The sequence below is a fragment of the Calonectris borealis genome, chromosome 11 (genome assembly GCF_964195595.1).
Source record: "Calonectris borealis chromosome 11, bCalBor7.hap1.2, whole genome shotgun sequence".
Taxonomy (NCBI): Eukaryota; Metazoa; Chordata; class Aves; order Procellariiformes; family Procellariidae; genus Calonectris; species Calonectris borealis.
Genome location: NC_134322.1, coordinates 18,776,619 through 18,799,507, shown reverse-complemented (window position 1 = coordinate 18,799,507; position 22,889 = coordinate 18,776,619). Strand labels below are relative to the sequence as shown.

Here is a 22,889-nt window from a genome sequence, read left to right as displayed (position 1 = left end):
GTGTCACATGACTGTGAAAGTCTGCTTTCTTATGGACGGTATCCTAATGATGGTGTAAAAGCTTTTACGTAGCTAATTTGTTATTTATAAACCCAGAATTCTTTGTTCTTTGTTCAAAATCAAGGGGCTTAGCTGAAACTATTTACTAAAAAGTAGAAGAGGTGAAATGATGATGTACTAGGGAACAAGGTTGATAACGGTCTGAAAAGAAGTATTTTAATGTTGAACTTCATGAAAAGCAGTGAAGGTTTTTATCCTATTTCTCCTACACAACGTTTCTGCCACACAGAATACTATCTCAGTTCTACGTCGTGCATGCCTTAATCCTCACGAAATCTCTGCCTGCATGACAATTAAGTTGTTAAAATGTGCAATACCCAAACTATCCTTGTTTTTCAGTCTTCCATGAGAAGTTCCCCACACAGCCTTTTTCTCAGCAGTTCTTCCAAATATTGATGCCTAGGGAAGAGAAAAGAGATACTACATACTAGTATGCTAATCTAAAGTATCTTCACTTAATTTTTCAAAAATGGAAAAGTGGTGTCATGTTAAAAAAAAGAAATCTGAAGAACTGGGAAGGATAGGCACTTCCTTACAGAGGCAGTTCCTTTTAGAACTCTACACAGCCGGAAAGCTTATGCTTAGTTTCACACCACAGAATTAATTACAGTAGAAGCAGGATGGTCCAGCCCAGGCTTTGCAGATTGTCCTCATTTCAAATCCTAGCTCATGTAATTCTTTTCCCAGTGTATACTTTGGATACCTTTGCTGGAAGAAAGTTTCTTCCATGTGCTTTGATAAAAATAATTTACTCAGTAAGTTCAGGGAGTACCATGGTGATATTTTTGAAGTACAGATTTTTCTGGTCTGTTCCTTTTCACCTTATTTGGTGAATTAAATAAATTAAAAAAGCCTAATCTATTGCATTGCCAGTTCCCTCCATAATATTCACAGTTGGTTTAAAAGTAGTCAGGACTGCCTTCTTCCAAGAGAATGACTAAGTTGCATGAATTAAGATCCAGCCATGAAAAACTTCTAAATCAATCCAGTGCTTGGTAGGCAAGTGAGAAACCTAATGATACATTTTCCTAGGAACTTAAATAAAAATATTATTTCACAAATAGCATTAATCCATTACTTAAATAGGTTTTTAGTGGCTTCCTCTTTTTTTTTTTTTTTTTTGTTTTAAAATCTAACCTAACAGTCATCCATGACTACATATCTGAGCTTTAATCCTAAGAGCAAGATGGGGAGGCCTGGTTCCATATATGACCATATGACTTCTGTTCATTTTTTTACAGTTAATATGCAAAGTGTCTACTTTAAGAGCACTGTGTGGACGACATACAGAAAAGCTTATGGCATTTAAAGCAATATACCCAGACATTGTACGACTTCATTTTCCTCCACTTTACAAGGAGTTGTTCACTTCAGAATTTGAGCCAGCGATGCAAATTGATGGGTAAACGTATCACCTAAGCACTTCTAGAATGTCCGAAGTACAAACATTAAAACAAAAGAAAGGAAAAGAAAAAAAAAAAAAAGAAAAAAAAGAAAGAAAACCAAGACACTTTATATGGCCCTGCACAGGCCTAGGGAGCAACACACTGCACATCTCTTGGCGGTCGGGGTCAGGCGAAGGATGGGAAACAATGAAACAAAGTTGAACTTGTTTTTCTCATGCATATGATTTCCATTATGCCTACAAATATGGACCCTTTTTCTGTCTCAACTTCTCAATCCTTGACCTCTGTTTACACAGACTGAGGGTACTAATGTCAGAAGGTTGTTTTCTCTTGTAGTTCACTGCCCAGACTTTTGACAGAACAATCAATTTGTTGATCAGAACAGAGAGTCCACCTAGTAATCAGCGACTGGTGTGCATTGCAGAGATTTCAGCATCAGTTTGCACAACTTGTTCATTGTTTCATGAAGGACGATTTTTTTCACCTACCACTGTTTGCCAGTAGACAGAACGGCATGAAAAGGGTCCATAGCAATAGCAACAATAGCATTATAATATATTACAGGGTAAATGGGCATGAAGACTATATATAGCAAAAGAGATATTGTTTATATATTGTTTTAATTAATATAAAATGTAGTTACTGGTATAGCTTTTCTTGTTGAATTGATAAGGCACTTTCATTTTGCACCTTTTTCTTTAAATTAAATGCTAGCGTGTTCATTGTTGTGTTGCATGTGCACCAGAAATTCAAGTTTAACTGAAAAAGGTTTGGCAGGTACTGGTACATTGGGAGGTATTTATGCTGCTGTTTTCCATGTTACTTTTAAAGAGAGGCTGGTCATATCCTGAAATGGTTACACAGATTTTTTTAAAGAGTTGAAAATAATGACAATTTTCTAAATTAAAACCAGCTTTTCAGCTGTTAATTTCAAAGGTACTTTTATTTTCAGTTTTTCAAACCTGGATGTTTAAAATTACATGCCTAAATTCAGATTTAAGTGCACGAGTCAAAAGCCTCATTTTCAAAGGTGCTGAGTTTCCATGGTCAAAGTGAAACTAAGCAATTACAGACCATTTACAAACGAGTAACACAACATCCTTGAAAATTAGGCTATTAAAGAAAGTGTATTTCTGCCCACCATAAATCCAGGTTTGAAGGTATTTACTCAAGTCTGTATCTACAGTAAAAGTATGTGTGTATGACATGTATGTGGAAAAGTAATTTTTATACATAATATTACATACTTTTGTACTCCATATCGTAAACAATGCCTTCAAACTCCAAGCTCTAGCCTATCAAAATCCATAGGAGGTTTGTCTTTGACTTCAGCGAGATGAGACACTGACCCATGTTCTTCCAGCATCCAGCAGTTCAATTTCAGGTAGCTGAACAGAGAAGTCCATTGCTCTCCTTATTGAAAAAGATGCACTTTAAAGTTTATCAGATGAGGACAGACTAACAAAGTAAAGGCACACTGCTGCTAGAAAGCATTGTTTTGTACTCTGTATAATGCCTGGAAATCATTAATGTCATAAATCTGCATTCTGTAGTTCTGAAATTGATTCCCGTATTGCATAACCAACCAATAAGCTGAATCTTGCAGTCTTTATTGTTATTAATTACCGTTCCCCTTAGGAAGAATACTGTCTCTGAGCAAATTTGGCAAGTAAACCTAGTTTTGAAGGAAGCAGATTCACAATAAACAACATCACAAAATAAACCATGGCTGTTTGAGCCAGAGGTGTGTAATTGGTTTGGATAAGATGAGGATGTGTAACTGGATGCCTTGTAGGCCTACACAAATGAAGTTTCTGATGAAGTACATACGAAAAAGCCAGGAACTTTAAAAAAGAAAAAGGAATGAGACGGAATGTGCTCCACTGCTATAATTTCCAAGGATAAACAATCTCTTACATATGTTATAGTCGTTGAGAAGTAAACAGAAGTGAATAGAAGCACACTGAAGCCTAACTGTTTTAAAAAGGAGAATTAGGTCAGTGGGTTATTATAAGCAAAATAGAGGTTTATTTTATGATTTGAACGTGTTTCCTTTGAAAAGGGTCAAATTGAGACATTTAGCTGTGACACCTATTAAAAATTTTAGTCTGCCACATCAGGGAAGCTTACAGCTATCACTCACCTCTATGGTTTGAAAGGAGGGGGAGATGAGCATCATATGTTTCCCCTTCAAAGCAGGACGCCCCCGGAGAATGGGACGGGAACACCTGCACCTCCGCGAGCACTGGGATGGAGGCATGAGAGGGCTTTTGGAAAAAAGCCCTAGAGCCATCCTTTTACTGCTCCATCCTGCCTGCTCCCGGAGAGGCAGCTCACAGCTCAGCACATGCTCTCTCCAGTCTCTCTGAAACCCTTTTCCTAGAATCATTGTTTACTTTATTGGAGTAACTGGCATGATATGGTACTTTCATTCTAATGTGTGTTCCTATTTTTAAAGCAACCCATTTAACTAACAAATGTTTTCTGAATGTGACCAGCCTTAGGTGCTAGTCCTGTAAAGATCAACTAAACTTAATTTCAGCGTCAACTAATGAATAATGAAGTAAGACCTGTATTTTTTTAGAGAGCGAGATGCAACTCCTACTTCTGACAATAAGTAGACTACCAGGCAAAATATTTTGGGATTAATTTTCAGTCACAACCTTTTCTTACCTTTTCCTGATGAATATTATACTCTACCAGGCATCTAGGTGCCAATGGTTTTGTTTGGTATCTAGTTCAGCATATTTATACCCATAAGTCATTGACAACACAGATTTTTGGAGTGTTTAACTAATACAATACATAACCATAAAAAGGTTCCAGATAGGGCCTTAGCTGAAAGCCCTTTGCTTTGAAAACAGCTTGTGACCTGATCTTCCAGGCCAGAAAGTGCTGTCATTTTTGTCCATGGGAGCTCCTGTGTACTGGCACCTTGTTAAATCAGGCTGTGCACACATACCCCAAGTAACTCTGCTTTCCTGATCACAGTTAACAGCCACTTGGCAATAAACTACTTTTTTTTGTTTTGCTCTTCATAGACAGGGGGAAAAAAGGGATACAGCACAGCAGATGTACTGATAAGACTTCTGTTGCCAAGGAGGCTTTTATGAAAGGGGACATAGGAGTGACGGCCATGTAAGAACCCAACGCAGCAGAGGAAATGCAGAACCTCTGGGACTATGGCCTGGTATCAGATGATCAACTGAATGTTCCGTTAGGGTCAATGGATATTCACATGAGTATTTTCATAATCTGCCCAGTTCACTACAAACAAAAACATGAGGATAGCTGAAGATAAAGGAATAATATATTGGTTTTGAATGATCTGTTCCTTAAAGTCTGCAAAGAGCTTTTCATTAGGTGTTATATCTATCCACAGAGATGTCTTCTGGCTTTCTAGGAAAGAGATACTATACTATGCTGTCATTTAAACCACTCTAATATACTTCAACATCTCCAACATTGATTGACGTTTTAAAAACTATGAGATCAGCTGAAAAGGCAGGCTGTTTTTAAGTTTGGTTGTTCTTTATTAAAGCTTATCTATCTTAGTATGGATACCAAGATATCTGTGTGTGTATGTGCACCTGTGTGTGTGTGAGAGAGTACATTTGTGTGCACACATGAATATATGCGTGGGTACGTGTGAGTGGCTGCTTCTAGGCTGTTAAGTGTCAATGGAATAAAGAAAATGTATTCAAAATGCTTAAGTCAAAAATAGAAGGTGGAAAAAAGATTTATTCTATACAAAGCCTTGTCTGGACCACTTTAGAGAGACTTCTATTTTTTTAACCCTTCTATAAATGTTTGATGGCACTTGAAATATTCCTGCAATAAAATGTGATTTGTGTAAACATAAAAAAAAAAGATTTTGTAATGTGAAACAATGAAAGAAAGTAATGTAATTTTTCTAAAAAACAAAAAAAAAAACAAACGAACGAACTTTGTATTATTTTCTTGATGGAATTTGTCTATTTGTCTTTGGAAAACTTTTTATTTCATTGAATGTGCCATAGTAGAGGTGTGGTTTTCTTTTTCTTTTTTTTTTTGTTTTTTTTTTTTGTTTGTTTGTTTTTTACATTTTAGATTAAAGGAATATCTGTGTTCCGACATTCCAAAATGCAAGATGACATAGCAGTCATGATTAAAAGGTTTGATTAGTAAGCTTCAATCATTGTTGCTTTTTTTGCACATGTTCTTCATTCCTCTACAGTGCAATATGTACATAGAGCACTTGCGGGTGTAACCTTGATCCCTCAGGGAAAAATACATATTTGTACAGGATTTTTCTTTTTTTTGCCTTTTTTTTCCTTTTCTTTCTTTCTTTTTTCTTTTTTTTTTGCTAAGGAATGTCGATTGAATCACTTGTCTGTTGTTGAGGGGCAGCCAGATAATAATCCTAAACCACTGTCACAAAACATTGATTGTTTAAATTTTATGCCCTTTTATTATTTAAAAAAGAAAAATAAAAGTTATTTTCTGACAGTTCTTTGTGCTGATTGGTGAAAAAAAGGGTAAATAGATAAGCACCTTATGATTGACTTAACTGTGAATGACAATCCATCTCGTAATCAACAACAGGAGCCCTATCATTTTGGAGCTGGGGTTAAGAGTCAGAAACTAATGTGCTCAGGGATCTTCTAAAACTCTTCAACAGGGTGGCCAGTACTCCTGGTGGAACAAATTGCTTTTAAAAAAATATGCTAGTATTTCTTCCCTTCCCCCATCCCCCAGGCACAAAAGAACTGGATTTTTTTTTAACTAAATGCTCTATGCGTGCCTCATTCTCATACTCAGTTTTGCAGTATAGCTGCTCTTTGGTCCTTATTTTGTTCAAAAGAAAAGTACTCCAAACAACACAAAGGTTTTACGAGTATATTTTAGAAAATAAATTAATGCTGACCCATTAAATAAATTATTGAAATTAATTTCAATATCCTCTGGACATTTTTATAATGATAGGACTGTTTTTCCAGCTGAATTTCAGTGTTTTGCAATAGAAAATGGGGTTTCAGTATTTAAATCATTGTCAAAGAAAACAAATCAGTTTATGATAGTACAGTAAGAATGAAAAGGTAATGATTAGGTTTCAGCAATGAAGTCACATAGAAAGGAACATAGATCTGCAGAAATACAAGAACAACAATTCAGACGTCGTCTGTCATTGTTGCATGTGCTTCATGGTAAAGCAAAAAACCTAACCGGAAAGAAACACTGAGGCTGAAGACATTTTCATATATAGTACATCAAATACAGCAATTCCAAGTGATTACAATGGCACCAAAAAACAATGTCTAGGAAGTCTGCAAGTGCCAAACTGTAGGATTCTGGAAGCCTGACCCAATTAGCCTTGGTTTATGGCTTCACATTCTTCCGAAAATGCAAGTAGAAAAGGAAATAAGCAACTACAAACAAAATGAGCAAGATTTTAAGGCTTTGGTTAGACTGGGAAGCAACTGAATTTCTCCATCAAACATGTCTGTCTTCTTGCAAAAAGCATCAGTTCTCCAGTATCTTAGGTTATTGAGGGTTTTTTCACTGGGTATATGGTTTCCAGTTGTTTACTTTAGGTTACTTAATAAATAGGGAAACCTTTCTTACGGTTTTACAAGCTGACGGTCAAGTTTAGCTTGGAATGGCCTTCCAAGGCACACAACTGCTTAGCAAGTATGACCTCTTGATCAGTTTGTGTTCTGGCATCTTCAGCAGAAGAAAATTGCTGATTCGCAATAGAAACTATTCTTTACATACTTGCAGATCAATTAAACATACTGTTACTATGTATCATCTATAAGATGTTTTAACTATGTAGTGGGGTGATCCAAACATTACAGTATCTTCTTTGGATTGGCATAGACATTCCCCAGCCTGTACTTGATGAACAAAACACCTTGCACAGTATAAGCTGTACAAACAATGTGTATTTTTTTCTTTACACATTCCTAAACTCCCCAATGTAGATAAACTTCTTAATATAAATGTCAGAAACAGCATTTACTATCCAATATCCAAAAATAATAAGCAATTTGCTCTTGAATATTGAGTATATGAAATTCTACCTGTGCTAGCTGATTCAGATTGCACAGAAGAAACATATTTGTTTTCCTTAGCTGGAGAAATGTAACTATTAGAATTATTTTTTCATTATTAAGACTAATATTTATTACTTTAAAAGTTTCATCCATTAATATATTTGAATATTAGCCTCCTATTTTCTTTATGCTTAAATATTCCTGTCAGTAAATCATTTGGTGGAAATGAGGGCAAATGCATACAGATACCAAATACAACAACAAAAACAGAAGTTTTAAAATTTAGATGAGTATTTATTTAAAAGTCATTGCAGTATGTGCTTTAATCCTAGTACTGTGATAATAGCTCGCTAAATAATGCTAAGTCACTGGACTTGAGGGGAAAAATACGTAATGTTTAAGATAATATACGGTCTATCTTTGGAACTTTATTCAGGTACTAAATAGAATTTTAACATCAAAATAAAAGCTGTATTCTACCTTTTTCATATGTAATGTTACTGTTTATCCTTTTTCTTTTTGCCTTTATCATTGGTAGAATATAGCAATAACTTTATAGCAATAATAGGCTATCCAAATAAGAAACAAAACATGATAAAGGCTTCAAATCGATACTCATAGGTTTATTTCTTCTGCCACAATATTCACTTGTATGTCTTCCCTCATAATCTCATTACTCCTTCAAGCTGAACTTCACAATCAAGTTGTTCAACTTGATATGTGACTTCACACCTTTTTGTTAACATCTGCATGTTTTTGGTGTTCATATGTCTTTTGTATACTTGTTTTCCTATAAGTCAGTGTTTCTCAAGCTTTCTGAAAGCACAGTCCCCCTGGGCTGCATTTCTTCATTCTGTGTTGGAATTCACTTACTTTTTCTGGGGCAGGAAGTGCGAACCAGCTGTAATTACTGGCGGCATTTCCTAACTGAAGGAACTGAGCTGCTGCTAGTACTTAGTAACTCCATGGCTACTGCAAAGGCTTGCAGCCAACAGCCAGCTCTTCCAGCTCCTCCACGCTGCGGGGGCTGAGCTGCATCCAGTGAGAGTTCCCTGGCCAGCGCACTCGTCTGCAGCCAGCACAACCACACGCTTTGCGCTGGAGAACCGAGCTGCTACACTTCACATAGAACCGAACTACGCTTGCCTGACATAGTGTTGTGATAATAATCTAAACACTTTGGCAACTTCCCAATGGTTGTGACTTTCGGTTTGAGAAACACTACCCCAAATTACCCCACAAAGTCTTAATGTAGATGCACAAACTTTACAGGAACTTGCAATCTGTAATTCTATCTATATCTAATGCAGAGAATTCATAAGCAATACAGTGAATTTTATTTCACAAAAAGGCATACGTACTGTACACCTTTCTAAATCCAAAATGTTCCTCATTTCTACATTGATTTAGAAACAAGTTACAGAACAGTGGTGAATATTTGAACTATTAGGACATTAACTGGCTGCTTCTTTAAATGTAACTGTATTGTCTGCCTGCTCCTTTTCTGGAGATGTGTTTTTGTATTGGATGTTTGGGCCAATGGGAGGCTTCAAGCTACAATGTATTTTCCCAGATTAAATATATTTAACATATGACAAACCCCAGACAAGGCTTTTTAAAATGTATAAAGAACTGCAGTGTTAGGTGGTTTATTTGCAAACTGTTTTCAATGTTGTCCATTTTTATGGCACCTTTAACAATATTCTTGTTTCCAAAGTACAAAAAAAAGGTTAAAAATACTCTAGCCATAACTGAATGTCAAGCAATAAAAACAAATGACTTTTTGTGCATAGATTTAAAAGAAATACAAGTTTTAGACATCTGCATGTAAATGCAATCTCTTGTTTACTGCTTTCTTAAACTTGAGCAACTGATTCCTTATTTTACTACTAATTTAAGGACTTGTAATGGCCTGTAAACATTTTATCTTGCTCTATTCTTTCAACTCTAACTTCGTCTCTGCTTTGGAGTCATAATATTTAATGTTGTTCTGCTCACCTCTATACAGTTAACTTTTTGCTTTCATTCTGTATAGATAAAGTTATACTATAAACAGCCTACACAGTGCAAATATTTATCTGTTTATCAAATACCACATTATGCTGTATAATATCTGTTTTACTATATAATCTATTTTAGACATAGCTGTTTAGAACTAGAGTGTGCTATTTTTGTGTTTTTCTGATGTGTGGTGCTAGATAAGTTACTTTTGTGAACAAAAGCAAACAAACCCCTTTTATTCCTAGACAATACCACCTTTGGGTCTTGTTAATTTCACTGAGTATAACTATATATAAATATATATATATTTGTGTATATATATATACACACACCAACATATGCCCAACAAGTACCTGTATCAGAGTACAAGATTTGGGACATGGTTTTCTCTTTAAATGCATAGTGTCATTATATAAATTATTCTATAGTATATTTAATAAGGAGAAAATTACTTCACCGGTACAGATACTTGATATCAAATGTAGAATTTTTTTCTACATTATTAACATTATTAATTATTAACGTTATTAAACATGTTCTGTCCAGTTTGTTATCCTTTTGGTTGCTAAAAAAGTCTGCCTGTATTGAAAAAAGAAAAACATCTTATCTGCCAGTATAAAGTAATTACAATATGCTAAGGGAGGTAGTTATTTGGCTTGCTGGGAGAGTTCTATCCTGTCGTTGCATCTGATATTTATAGATGCTATTCTGCTGGGTGCCTTCCTCCCTCTTCACTTTAAATAGGATCTGTACACACTCAAACTGCGGATGTTACTAGGCCATGCCTACACACTTAACTCCAGTTACTGTAAATAGGCATTTTCTGTAAATCTTCCATGATAGATGGATGGCTAAATTCAGACCTTGGATATGCTTTATAAGTCATGCATACATATCCAAGGACAGCCATTAGCAACTAAAATTAGTTAAGAAGTGGAATTTGCAATGTTTTGTCAGGTCTGGGGGTTTTGTTTTTATTTTTCATGTATACCTTAAGTTACGTAGTCATGTACCCTTTAAAAGTATTCCTATCCCCTGTTCCTTTCATTCTAGATATTGTTTTCATGTTAATTCTTAAAAACTGATGGATATCAAATATCTAACTAAGGAGGTAATTAACCTTTTAAATATTTATTAGAATTTTTCTGTAATATTACTGAATTTATAAGATCTTTAGCAAAGATTTTTGAGCAATTTATTAAATACAATGTTTCTGTTTACTGCACTTTTTGATAATAGAAGGTAGTGAATTTTAAAGCCATGATTCTTGGCTTCCATGCACTGCTTTTATACCCTCAATCCAAGGAATATATATATATAAATAATTTTTTTTAAACAGCAAACATACTGTTGTCCTAAAAATAAATACAAACTTTACTGCACCGTGGGTATATTTTCATAAGTGGAATGTTTAATTGCAAACACTATCAGGACAATTATAAAAACCTCTTGAAGCTACAATCTTATTTAAATATAAGCCATGACAATGTCATTTTTTTTTCCCTTGCTAAGTCACCTTTTGATATTTTCAAAGAGAAAAGGAGTCGCTCTTAAATTTGTATGTACTAACCTATACATAATGCTAGAAACACGTTCTCCCTATTGTTTTAATTTTAACAGTTTGATATATTTATGCAAAACCATTTGGTTAACATATATTCTCCCTGTTTACTAAATGTTCAATGTAACAAGACCAGAATAAACGCTGATTACAAATATACATCAGTTTGAAGATTAAGCACATAGACTTCAAAAACCTCGTTGAGTGATATGCTCAAACTTCTGTAAATACACACAAGTTTAAATGCAATTATACTGTACATGTAAATATATGCTGTCTGTTATGTGTACAGTATGTATAAATTCCTTTTCTAGCCACAATAAAATGTAAGCCATCAGGAGGAATACTAAAGTGGTATTGTACTAAACCTTTGCTAATGATCTTTACCCAATCACTTAACTTTTCACTTCCATGGACCTTTCCAACTCACTCTTACGATAGCCTGCTTATATTCAAGTTTGTTATTTTACTCAGTCCCGAAAAAAGTATTTTGATTCATTTTGTAAATATGACTGTAAAAATAAGAGATTTAATGTTGTCTTTTAAATACTCCAATTTTCATTCTAATATGAATGTTGTTATATTGTACTTAGAAACTGTACCTTTAATATTACATTACCTTTATTAAGTGCATTGAACACATCGATTTTAGATGTGCTTTATGTACTGTTATCCTGTAATAAAACTTCAGCTTCTAATGGAAAAATCTGTCTTAATTTTTTGTCAGTAGCATCTCGTTTGTTTTTCTGAATCATGGCTTATTAGGTTTATTCTTAAGGAATGCACCGTTACAAAATTAGGCTGTACTTTCAAGCACGTGTATCAGAGCTGTTCAGCACATACATCAAGTAATGTTTGGTAGCGGGGAAACAAGACGACTCCCGAGCATCTTTTAAGCTTCCCTTTTGGCCAACAAAAGCTTTAAACCTCCTCAGAATGAATGTGGATTAATCTAGCTTCCCTCTCCTTGAAGGTGTCTTGTTTGGAATCACAGTTCACTGCATCAACTGCAAGATACAAGACGTCTGGCTTAAGGCCTTCCCAGTGACTTTGGAAATACCACTTTGGGCCAGATCTAAATGAGGATTTGGGTATCAAAATCGAGGTTTTAATACAATTTAGGCATCAAAATTCGAAGTTGCAACTCCCTTCTGCTGCGCTAGCTTTGGGAGCACCTGAATTGTCAGCAGCACGCTTGGTCTTAAGACTTCAGGCATGTAAAATTCTACTTCTGCACCTACCCAGAAATGCCTCATTCTTGACAGAGCTTTAACAGCTCAGTATTTATATGCCTGCCCGTGATCCAGAAATAGGTAATAGCATTCATCTTTGAAGCACTATAGCTGGAAGCAGACTTCACCTACAGATCAAGTCTACAAAAACTAGTGAAAGTCATCACTTTGTTAGAACTGTAGCCCTACGTAGTGCCATTTGTTCTACAGCAGCTCCTTGACTAAAGCAGTCTTTGAGACATTGAAAACCGACATTTAATTTTCACATGCTCAGGACATGATTCCTGCCCAATCTTTGCACTCACAGGAAAGTTCCTAACTACCAAAATATAGGTTAGGCAACAACTATATAAACAACTGTGTATGTTCAATATAAAACGCAGGAATTTTTCTGAAGAGAGAGACAAACCGAGGACTCCCATGCCCGCCCATAAGGAAAGCTAAACTGTGGGTTAGGAGGTGGTCATTTTGATCCCCGACTATTTCATACAATCACAGAATGGGTGAGGTTGCGCAGGGGCCTCCAGAGGTCACAAGCAGGACCACCTAGAGCCGGTTGCCCAGGATGGCTTTTGAGTATCTCCAAGGATGGTGACTCCTCCACAACCTCTCTGGGCAACCTGTGCCAGCACTCGGTCACCCTCACAGTGAAAAAGCGTTTCCTGATGTTCATGTTTATGTCATGGAAGTAGAAAGATCGTATGTAGGAAGTAGTACCATTAAAAGAAAAACAGACACTGCAGGTTTTAGAGAGATGCAGACTGAAGTAGGATTTAACCTGCCACATTCACAATCTGGGCTGTCTTCTAATCATTTGGCTATGTAACTCCTACCATACCTGGGGTTTGAAGTAAGATTACTCCTTACAAGGCTACCTCCAGGACTGGGCTCTGGGTGGATCCTGTAGAGAGAGAGAAACCTTTCCACTTCTCCAAGATACACAAACCAAAAAAGGGCAGAATTAAAATCAATGTCCTTAAAACTGATTGGCAAGCAAGCTAGAGATTCCTTTGTTGGTGGGCTTGGACATCATTCTGAATCATCCCAGTATTTTTACATATTTATGTATAGCACCCAGAGTATTAGTTACAGGACTAGGTGCTGTAAACGCTTTGATTGCTTCATGCCACAATCCTCACTTCCCTTTTCATTTCTCTATCTGTAAAGCTGCGAAGGGGGATCACCTTTTCTTGTAATGCCACAAGCAAATGAGTTTCCATCACCTAAACCTACAGGTACTGAGAATATTTGAATTCCACATTTTACCACACTGGGAAGCCTAAGCATCAAAAAAAAGGTTTTGTGGCTCTGCGCACATGCTAACAAGTGGGAAGTGAGCCAGGGAAACTGGAATCCCAAGAGAGGACGGAAGCTGATAAATGCAGCAACCTCCACGGGGCACCTCAGCCCTCTCACACACAGTCCCAACCCCCTTCAGGGACGAGCCGCCCGGCAGAGCCCGGCCCAGCCACCTCTGCAAACCCAGGGCGGAAACTGCCACTCGAGGCACCCAACGTCTGGTCAGGGCCACACCTTAGTGAAGAACATGGAGTCAGCGCGGAGAAGCCTTAGGCACATTTCATCTCCCGGCGCGGCGGGACGGGGCCGGTACTGCCACGGCCCTCAGCGGCGGCGCAACCCCGCGCCTTCACCCCTCACCCTGCAGCAGTGCCGCCTGCCACAAGATGGCCGCCGCAGACCCTCCAGCAGCTGCTCAAGCCCATGTTGCCATTGGCTGGCTCAGAACACCTGATCCCGCGCGCCGGTCGCTCTGCTACGCTGATTGGCCAATGCCGTGAAGCAGGCTCACGCGGCAGAAAGACGAGGAACCGGCGAGCACGCTTCCCCGAGAGGTCCGTCAAGATGGCGGCCAAAGGGCAGCTGCTGACCTGGTGAGTACGTTTACCCCTCTCCCCCTAACCTAGCAGGGCGCGTCTGAAGAGCGGGGGGCGCGAAAATGTCCCCTCGCTCCGCGCTGCCCGCCGAGAGGAGAACGCGGCACCCAGCCCGCCGCGCGGCGGGGGCCCACATGCGTCCGGGGGGAGCGGGGCGGGCCTGGGTTCCCGCGCCCGCCTGGCGCCGCCCCGTCGCTGAGGGAGGGCGGGGCGGCGCCATTTTTTGTCGTTCTCTCAGTGGAAGGGGGCAGGAGGGAGTGTGCGTTCCTTGAGGAAGAGTTAGCCTGTATGTTTATGTGTGTTTAGAAATAAGGAACAGTTAAGTAATGTACATCCACGATATGGGTTTGGGGCAGTGATGTTGTTCTTGTTTTTAATACGAAAAGCCCTACAAAGAAGTAATTCGGCTGTTTAAGCCTAGAGAGGTGAGTTGGTTTTGAATTAGTTTACTTGTGAGGAAGACAGAAATAAATCTTTTCTCATGCCTTTCAAAATAGTTTGGGAAGATTGGCATGGTATAAAGCCTGTACGCTGGAAGGGCTATGTTAAAAAAAAAAAAGACAGTTCGGAAGGTTCTTCTGTGTAGAAGACAATATTTCTTTTCTGAAAAATTAAAAACAAGGTTGTTATATTTTTCTCAAAATTCCAGCAAGTTCAACCCCATGTTTGGTTTTGAATAATGAACCTTTGAAAGCATGTAGCTCCATCAGAATTGCTTTTGCTATATCTAGTGTTTATACCCTGTATTAATGAAATTGTTCTTTTTGGACTGTAAAGAACACATGTATTTTACTACTGAAAACCAGTAGGGAATTAGACAGTATATATGTAACTTCCATAAAGAGGGAATGTGGAAACACTGTGTGATAGCCTCTTCTATTTTTTTTTTAATAAATAATTCTGTTCTTTGTTTCTTAGGGGGAGATGTGGCCTTTAATTTTTTGTGTATTGCAATATTCTTGCTTTTTCTTTTTTTTTGTTTTGTTGTTTTTTTTTTATTATCAGGGATATTTCACCAAAAAATGGCAGTGAAGTATTTTTCTCACGTGAAATTTATGAAAAATATTCATTGGCTCCGAGCCTCTCTGAACTATGGCATTTATCAAACAGGTATATTCTGTTATGTTATAATTTTGTGCTATTTGTCATCATCCTATTGATACATGCCCTTACTGTTTTGGGGGAAAGCTGCACATTATCTGGTATGCAAGGATTTGTACTGACTCCTTGGTCCAGCAGTTGGTCTGTGCTTTACCTATTGTGAAACCTCAGACAGCAGAAAGAGTCTAGGTTGGGACCTCTGGTCTTTTGTGTCTTTTGGGGTTTGGGGTGGTATTTTGGGGCTTGGGTTATTTTTTGGGGATGGTGCTTGTTTTTTGCTTTCTCTCATGTACCAAAGAGGGATGAAGTTTGACCCACGCTCTTAACTGGTCACGGTAAGGATCCTGTAACCTATGAACCAGACCTAATTCTTTTTAGAAATTAATGTCTTGCTGTCTGTCCATGTCATCTCACTTCGTAGAAGGCTGATGGTAGTGTACATTGAAATGCTTTTTACTTATATCTTTTGGAAGTAGCCAACACTGTTTACATAGATCCAACAGTGTCTTAGGTGCAGTGGAGATGCAATTAATTACTTGACTAATGAAGAAACTGTATAGAGTGTTAGCTGAAGAATGGGAATTGAAATGATGTGAACACAGGTGTGGTACAGGTAATATTGGTTGTGATGTCTTTTTTTATTTTCTTAAGCTGAGGAAGTAGAATCAACATTTGTTTTGCATAGTGAAAAGCATAGCTCATGCTGCTGCATTTCAGAAGTTGGAGGACTGTATTTAGGCTATTGGTTTTTTTAAGAAGTCGTTGAGCTGGTAGGGAGGTACAAGTGACAAGTGTCTCATGGTGGATGAACGTTCACACCACAAAGAATGCGGATGGATGACCAAGGTGGCTACTGTGCTCTAAGTGGGGAGTTCAGCATGTGGAGAAATCATTTGTTGTAAAGAGGAATTACTGGTTTTTATGAACTGACACTGAGAACGTGCCTTTGAGGGGAATACCTGTCTACATCACATGATTCTATATCCCATATCTTTAGCTAAAGAAGGCTTTTCTGATTCATCTCTGTTAGAGAACTTCCCTTGAACTGGCAGAGATGAGCACAGCCCTCATGGCTTGCTACCAGGTACACTGGATACTACGGTAGGATTCTTCCTTTAGATGATGTAGAAAAAGGGTTTCTGGAGTAGACATGACTGCACTCAAGAGTGGGATTGTGTTCAGTTGTGTATGGTAGAAGTAGGTTTATAGCCAGAAGAGAGGTTGCAACTAGAAAAATTCAGAAATTGATGGAACTGGGTTATGTGCTCATAGTCAAGAGGAAGAGAAATGGAACCTATTGGGGCAAACGTGGAAGTAAAAGCTGGAGGGAATTTCTCAATTTTTATGTTGGGGTTTCTGATAGATATTTACTAAAGTGTATGTTCTCTCACCATAGAAGCTATGAAGGCAGGTTGCTGATAAAATGAAGGGGGAAAAATTTAAGCCGTCAGCTCAAATAAAGTGTAATGCTGTAAATACAGACAGAAAAATTCTGTCAGATTATTTTGGTTTGCACCCTGATGAAGACTGTGACAGCACTGTATACTGAAATATCTTGATGTGCTGCCATTTCATTCAGTGCTGAATATAGCCAATTTAAGCTGTTAGAATTTCTTGATGTTCCTACATTGGCATATCTGAGTCAGCATCTTGTCGCTGCTGCAGCTTAATTAAATTTGCCAGTTTGTGCCATGAGGATGGACACATTCTCATATTCAGAGAGACAGCTGTGAAGTATTATTAAGAACTGTGGACGTGATACTGCTGGGTTTGAATAACACTCGAGATGTTTTCTACTGCTGAAATCGTATCTTAAAAATATGCTTTTTCCAAGATCAGCAGTTAATGTTCATTGTGTTAACCTTAAACATTTTCTCTCTTAAGAACAGTTATTTTAAATAGAGCAGGGCTAAGATGGCCTTCATACACTGGAGTTGTTTTAAGAACCAGCTTTATAATGTTACTTCTTTGTGGTTGTTAGGGCAGCTACGCCCCTTGCCTTAGCCCAATATTATTTTTGGCAACTGATTTCAGCATTGTTTAGAGTAGAAAATGAAACTGTGTACTGAAATGTGTACTCTGTTTTTAGTAATTTCTTCATTGAAATCTGGAATTTCTATTGTTGCAATTAATTAGTTTTAATGTATTTCTTTTAGAGTGAAAGAAAGGCTTTTTCTAGTTAAGTCTTTCTCCTTTACTGTCATAACTTTGACTCATAAGTTAGAAACAGTTTGCACTCAGAAAGGTCTGAACACCAGCCATCAGTGAATGACAAAATGTTGAGACTCTATCTTTTCATTAATAATGGGTGTTTCCGGAACAAAGAGTCAGAGTTTTGTATTTAGCTTGTCACCTCAATATTGAGTATACAGACTAATATAGACACTATTTTGTTTTTTTTTAAAATAAAAAAAATATTTTTTTTCATCTTTAAACCAGTGGCAAACCTGCTGTTGGTACTAAGGGTTGGTCTGATTGGCCAGGTGAAGTTTCAGAATAAGAAAATCCTATGGCATAGACTAGGAATTGGAATAGTGCAGTGTCTCAGTGCATTTTACTGGATTTGAAGTTTAGGCTTGCATGACTACCTTTATTAATTCTGATAAATATTAATATTTATGTGAAAATTGTAAGTTCTTTCATTTATTACTTTTATTTCAGAGAGACAAAGAAAAATGTGGAAGCATTGGCAAACTCTTCAGAAAACAGGCAGACTTGTGGCATGCAAGCTGCAGATCTAGTTGAGGTGGAGGCTAAAAGCACAACTGACGATCATCCTTTTCCAGAACCTAGACTCCCCTATCCATTTACCTCTTGTTTGACTGAAAAGGAGCAGAAAACATACTTATATCTGATGACTAAGTACTCAAAAAAAATAAACCATTTTCAAGTTAATGCAGCGAGTCAGAGAGAATTATTCACGTATCTGGTAAGTGTGAACATCACAGAGGGAGTCATACAATTTTTCTTTTACAAAGAGTTAAGGAAAATGTAGCAAAAATGTTTTTAAATTCAATTTGTCATAATTTCCTTTTAACATAGTATTATGAATGCTAATAAAGGTTTAAAGTATTCAGGATAACATTTTTAATATAAATTGAAAGTGTATTTGGTTATTTCATTGAAAGCGGGTGGGGTTTTTGTGGATTTGTTTTGTTTTGTTTTTTAGTAGTAGTCTAAACAACTGATGGTAAGTGTAATTCTTTCATAGCTGATCAAACACCTACCCACCCCCAAAAAACCTCACACTTTTTTATGAGAAGGAAGTTAAGAGTTGACCTTACTGTGATTTTAGCATTTCATAGTGGCATGTAGCAGTCTTGTATAAAGTTAGGAGATGGACACATTTTGATGTGATCTTTGACAGCACCCTGTAATGGGAACTTTCTTCAGTAGCATGTGAGGGGACCTGTGTGTTGATGACCTTCTATGCTTGCCACATCTGTGCTTATGGGAGTGGAAGGGCACACACCAAGTTCACACTTGCTGCTTAGTCTCAGCAATGTTTAAATAGCGAAAGGCTATGTCTCATGTTGGTTGGAAGTATCATTTTAGTTGAATCCTTTATAATGTAATTACAGCAAATGTTTTTGAGCCATTGCATTTGGTTTCCCATGCTTCCTTGTTAATGCCAATTCCTTTATTTTATGGTGTAACGATGGGAATGTCATTCCCAGGCAAATCAATACCTACTGTGTTGTTGCTACTTATAATGTAATTGCTTATGGAGTTAGAGCTCAGGTATCTTTGTGGCTCCATCATGTAAACTTGCTCCAGCACTGTCTTGTAACCTTTCTTTTTATAAACCACCAGTGTATGATTAAAAGAAGCTTGCTGTTTGTTGGGGGGTGGTGCTTGTTGGTTTGGGATTTTTTTTTTAAGAAAATGGGCCTTGCAAAAAATTTTTTTACTTAAGTGAAACTCTGAATATATGCAAAGACTTGCCAAATTGAGTAGCAAGGGAATCTCTGCCCTCCCTCATACCATCACCTGTACTACCTCTCTGGAAATACTGCTGCTTACATACATAGAACTGGACGAGCGCAGCAGTACTGAAACGAGAACTGGCTTCAGGATGCAACAGCCCAACACCACACACCATCTCTTCGACCCTGAAAGACTGTTATGACAGATGGAGCCCAAAGTCATGGGCTAAATGAACTCAGTGGACATTTTAGAGGGATAGTCCATAGATCAAGGGAATGATATCTGTGCGTGCATATATATATATGTGTATATATAAAAAGAAAGATAGTAGTGGTTAATTGAAATGTATTAAAGAAAAAAAAATGTGAGACCTAAGCACAATGTAAATGGTATAGAATAAGGGGTGGATACTATCCTGGTTTTGGCTGGGATAGGGTTAAATTTCTTCCTAGTGCTGTGTTTTGGATTTAGTATGAGGAGAATGTTGATAACACACTGATGTTTTCCCTTGTTGCTAAGTGCCCTCCTAGTCCAAGGACAGCTCCCGTGCCTACTGACTGAGCTAGGTACACAAGATGGGAGGGAACATAATCAGGACAGCCAGCCCAGCTGGCTAATGGGGTATTCCATACCATGTGACGTCATGCTCAGTATATGAAGGGTAGGTGTGATCCAGGAAGTACCGATCGCTACTTGGTTATCGGTCAGCACGGGTGGTGAGCAATTGCATTGTGCATCACTCATTTTGTATATTTTATCATTATTATTATTTTCCCTTTTTCTGTTCTATTAAACTGACTTTATCTCAACCCACGAGTTTTTCTCACTCTTACCCTTCTGATTCTCTCCCCATCCCGCTGAGGCAGGGGGGAGTGAGCGAGCGGCTGCATGGTATTTGGCTGCCTGCCAGGTTAAACCACGACACTAATCTACAGGATTCCATTCTGTCTTTAAAAATAGATTTTTTCCTTCCCCCCCAGCAAATGAAAGAAGTAGTAAACAATGAAATCGCAGAATTTATGAAATTTGCCCAAAACGCTGCAAAAAGCTGCACCCAAGATTATGATGCCATTTCTGAAGATGCAGTACATTATACTGAGGTAATTACCAATACTGTGTTTAATTCCTTCTCTTCTTAAATAATCATACTGGAATCTTGATTAAGATACATAGGCACTGCTCATGGGATCTGATGTTTCCTGAACTTCTGCTGGTTCGACGTTGGGAAGTTGCCATTTCCCTTATGCTGTGCAGCGTGGCTTGGCCCGCAGTTTATTGTAGCCAATAAGATACGGTATAAGTGAGATCATTGAATACAATACTGTACAAAGATTTAGTCATCAGTTAAGTAAATTACATCTTTGTATTTGGGAAGGGAGAAATTGCATTTTAAGTATGCATTTACATTAACAAGGTGCTCCTAAATATACACTGCTGGACAGAATGTTAAGCTTTCCTCCACAGTAGCATGCTACAAAGTCACTTTAATCAGAGGTTACTCAGGCTTTAATCATAATCATCTGCAAGTTCATGCTGTGTTAAATATCCACTTTGATTCTAAAATCAAACATGAATGCAACTTTATATATCGTTCTTGGTTTAATAGCAAGAAAAAGAATTTTGGGAAAAGAATTCCAGAATACAGGTTCATTAAACTTTCCCATCAGTAGGCTGACTTGCTCTTGCTTGTTTTCCGCATAGTGTCTTGCCTTAATTGAAATGGCCTACTTATATACTTTCTGTTAAAATTTCAGTCTTTTCTTGTAAGTGCCGCATCACTTCGTTTTACAGAACAAAACAGAAAAATATATGTGTTTACTAGAGAGTAGAGCATTTAGTTAAATTCAGAAGGATTGCTTCTATTTCACCATAACACTTTTTATTACGTGCTTTTAATGCACAAGATAAATTTGTTCTCCCGTTAACACACAGTTTGGGCACGTGAGGACAAAAATCTTGCTTTTTTTCTTAAATATTGAGATTGACTTTGTAATTTTGTCTCTTACACTTGTGTCTGTTTTCTAAGTGATCTTGTTGTGTGGCCACAAAATCTGTCTCCAAACTTGAAGTCCTATTTATAGTTAAGTTGATATCCTGAGTTAAAAATGAAATGGAGGCACATAAATTTTAAATAATGTTTTAAAATAATAAATGTAAAAATAAAACAATGAGTTAAAAAAAATAAATAAAAATAAAACACAAATGTTTTAAACAATACTTCCAGAAATAACTTATAGGTTTTATTTAGTAACTAGAATACGTCTTAAATACGTAATTCAGATATCAGAAGAAAATATCTTAGGACCTAGAGTTGACATGAAGGCAAGTGTCAACACATACGGACTCTTCCTGTAGCTTTACCTTTGTGACTTTTACCTAGGCCTAGTGTAAATCAGGTAGCAACACAAAAAAATACTAATCCCTCTGAAAGCCAAGATAAATAAACTGAAAAGAAAATAATTACCTGGTTTAGCACAGTTCAAACTGTACTAAACTTTTTTTTTTATGATTGGTCTGAGCCTGTGTACATACATTGTTAGCCTTGCATATGAAGGGTTGAGGAGAATTTAGAATATGTTTCAGTTCTGATACCAGTGATTGTAAGATTATTATAGAGTTGTACTGCTCTCTCTAAGTTTTTAAACACTGTCTCTAACTGGGAAAGTTGTACAAGTCTGTTAGCAGTAATCTGCTAAATATATCTGTATTCTCTACAGAAAGTATATGCAAATGCAACTTGCAATTGCAGAAAAAATTGGAAATTAAATTCTTATGAAAGATACAAATGCATAAACTATTTTTTCTTTTTATGTTAGGAATTATTACGTGCTTGTCTTGGACATGTGCAAAAGTATCCTGAGTTTTACACGCTCCAGGAGATCATGAGTATCATGGGAGGAAAGTTTCATACACAGTTGACCTTTAGGCTGGAAAAAAATCTTCTTGTAATGGTAATATCTTACATATCCATATTGTTTTGGTGTTATTTCCAAATAAGTAGAATTACATCCGGATTGTGTTATGCAAGGATTCAGGGTTTTTACAAGTAGTATTCAGTGCTTGGGTTAGGGGGTTATAATTTATAATTAAAATTGTTAATGAAAACGTCAACGAAATTATTTTGGTAGTAAGGCTGTTAACACCCTTCACTATATGTTTGCAATAAAAAGATTTCATTAATAGTATACTTTTTAATGTAACGCTAACTTTATAATGCACCTGCATAAACTCTTTTAATATTTTTCATTATAAGAAGTGCAATCTTGGGTCAGCATGATTTCAGTTAAAGCTATTTTCTGATACGGCTTGATTTCCTCAAGGGTACGGCAAGACGTGGTAAAACAGATTTCCCTACCATGCCTGTTCAGCTGCCCACAGATTATAAAACTGTTACATCTATTATAACTCCAGAAAAAAAGGCTTCTATTATGCACAATGTGAGTAACCTTTTTATTGTAATTTGTAAGGCATGTTTTGTAGAGGAGAGCAATTTGGTCCTTTTTATGTGGCAGCATTAAGTTGTTTCTTTTTTTTTTTTTTTCCCTAACCTTACACACTTACACACCTTGTAGCATAGGAATACATACTATATCATTATTTGTTTAGTATTTCATTTATAGCAATCACACTGCCTTCTTCAAAAGTTAGTTTATTACCTTTTGGACCTAGTA

The 22,889-nt window shown here is 37.1% G+C and overlaps 2 protein-coding genes and 1 long non-coding RNA gene across 15 annotated transcripts in view; 2 read left to right on the top strand and 1 right to left on the bottom strand.

The window, feature by feature from the left end:
- Positions 1 to 5,336, top strand: part of RORA (RAR related orphan receptor A) — a 386,040-nt gene extending 380,704 nt beyond the window's left edge. For all 3 annotated transcript variants that reach the window (XM_075160304.1, XM_075160307.1, XM_075160305.1), the window contains one exon: positions 1,302 to 5,336. In XM_075160304.1, the coding sequence (XP_075016405.1) occupies positions 1,302 to 1,466 (165 nt within the window). In that variant the 3' untranslated portion in view covers positions 1,467 to 5,336. The remainder of the gene's footprint in view (positions 1 to 1,301) is intronic.
- Positions 2 to 14,119, bottom strand: LOC142086801 (uncharacterized). Its single transcript, XR_012675253.1, has 3 exons — positions 13,829 to 14,119; positions 13,134 to 13,196; positions 2 to 459 (listed from the first exon to the last, which is right to left on the bottom strand). It is a non-coding gene; the product is annotated as an uncharacterized LOC142086801 (long non-coding RNA).
- Positions 14,087 to 22,889, top strand: part of ICE2 (interactor of little elongation complex ELL subunit 2) — a 28,587-nt gene continuing 19,784 nt past the window's right edge. For 6 of the 11 annotated variants that reach the window (XM_075160299.1, XM_075160293.1, XM_075160296.1 and 3 more), the window contains exons 1-6: positions 14,087 to 14,187; positions 15,196 to 15,300; positions 17,953 to 18,220; positions 20,199 to 20,318; positions 22,035 to 22,169; positions 22,539 to 22,655. In XM_075160299.1, the coding sequence (XP_075016400.1) occupies positions 14,159 to 14,187; positions 15,196 to 15,300; positions 17,953 to 18,220; positions 20,199 to 20,318; positions 22,035 to 22,169; positions 22,539 to 22,655 (774 nt within the window). In that variant the 5' untranslated portion in view covers positions 14,087 to 14,158. Of the gene's footprint in view, positions 14,188 to 14,390; positions 14,616 to 15,195; positions 15,301 to 17,952; positions 18,221 to 20,198; positions 20,319 to 22,034; positions 22,170 to 22,538; positions 22,656 to 22,889 lie in introns of those variants that run through there. The other 5 variants (XM_075160297.1, XM_075160295.1, XM_075160301.1 and 2 more) reach the window with 5 other exon arrangements.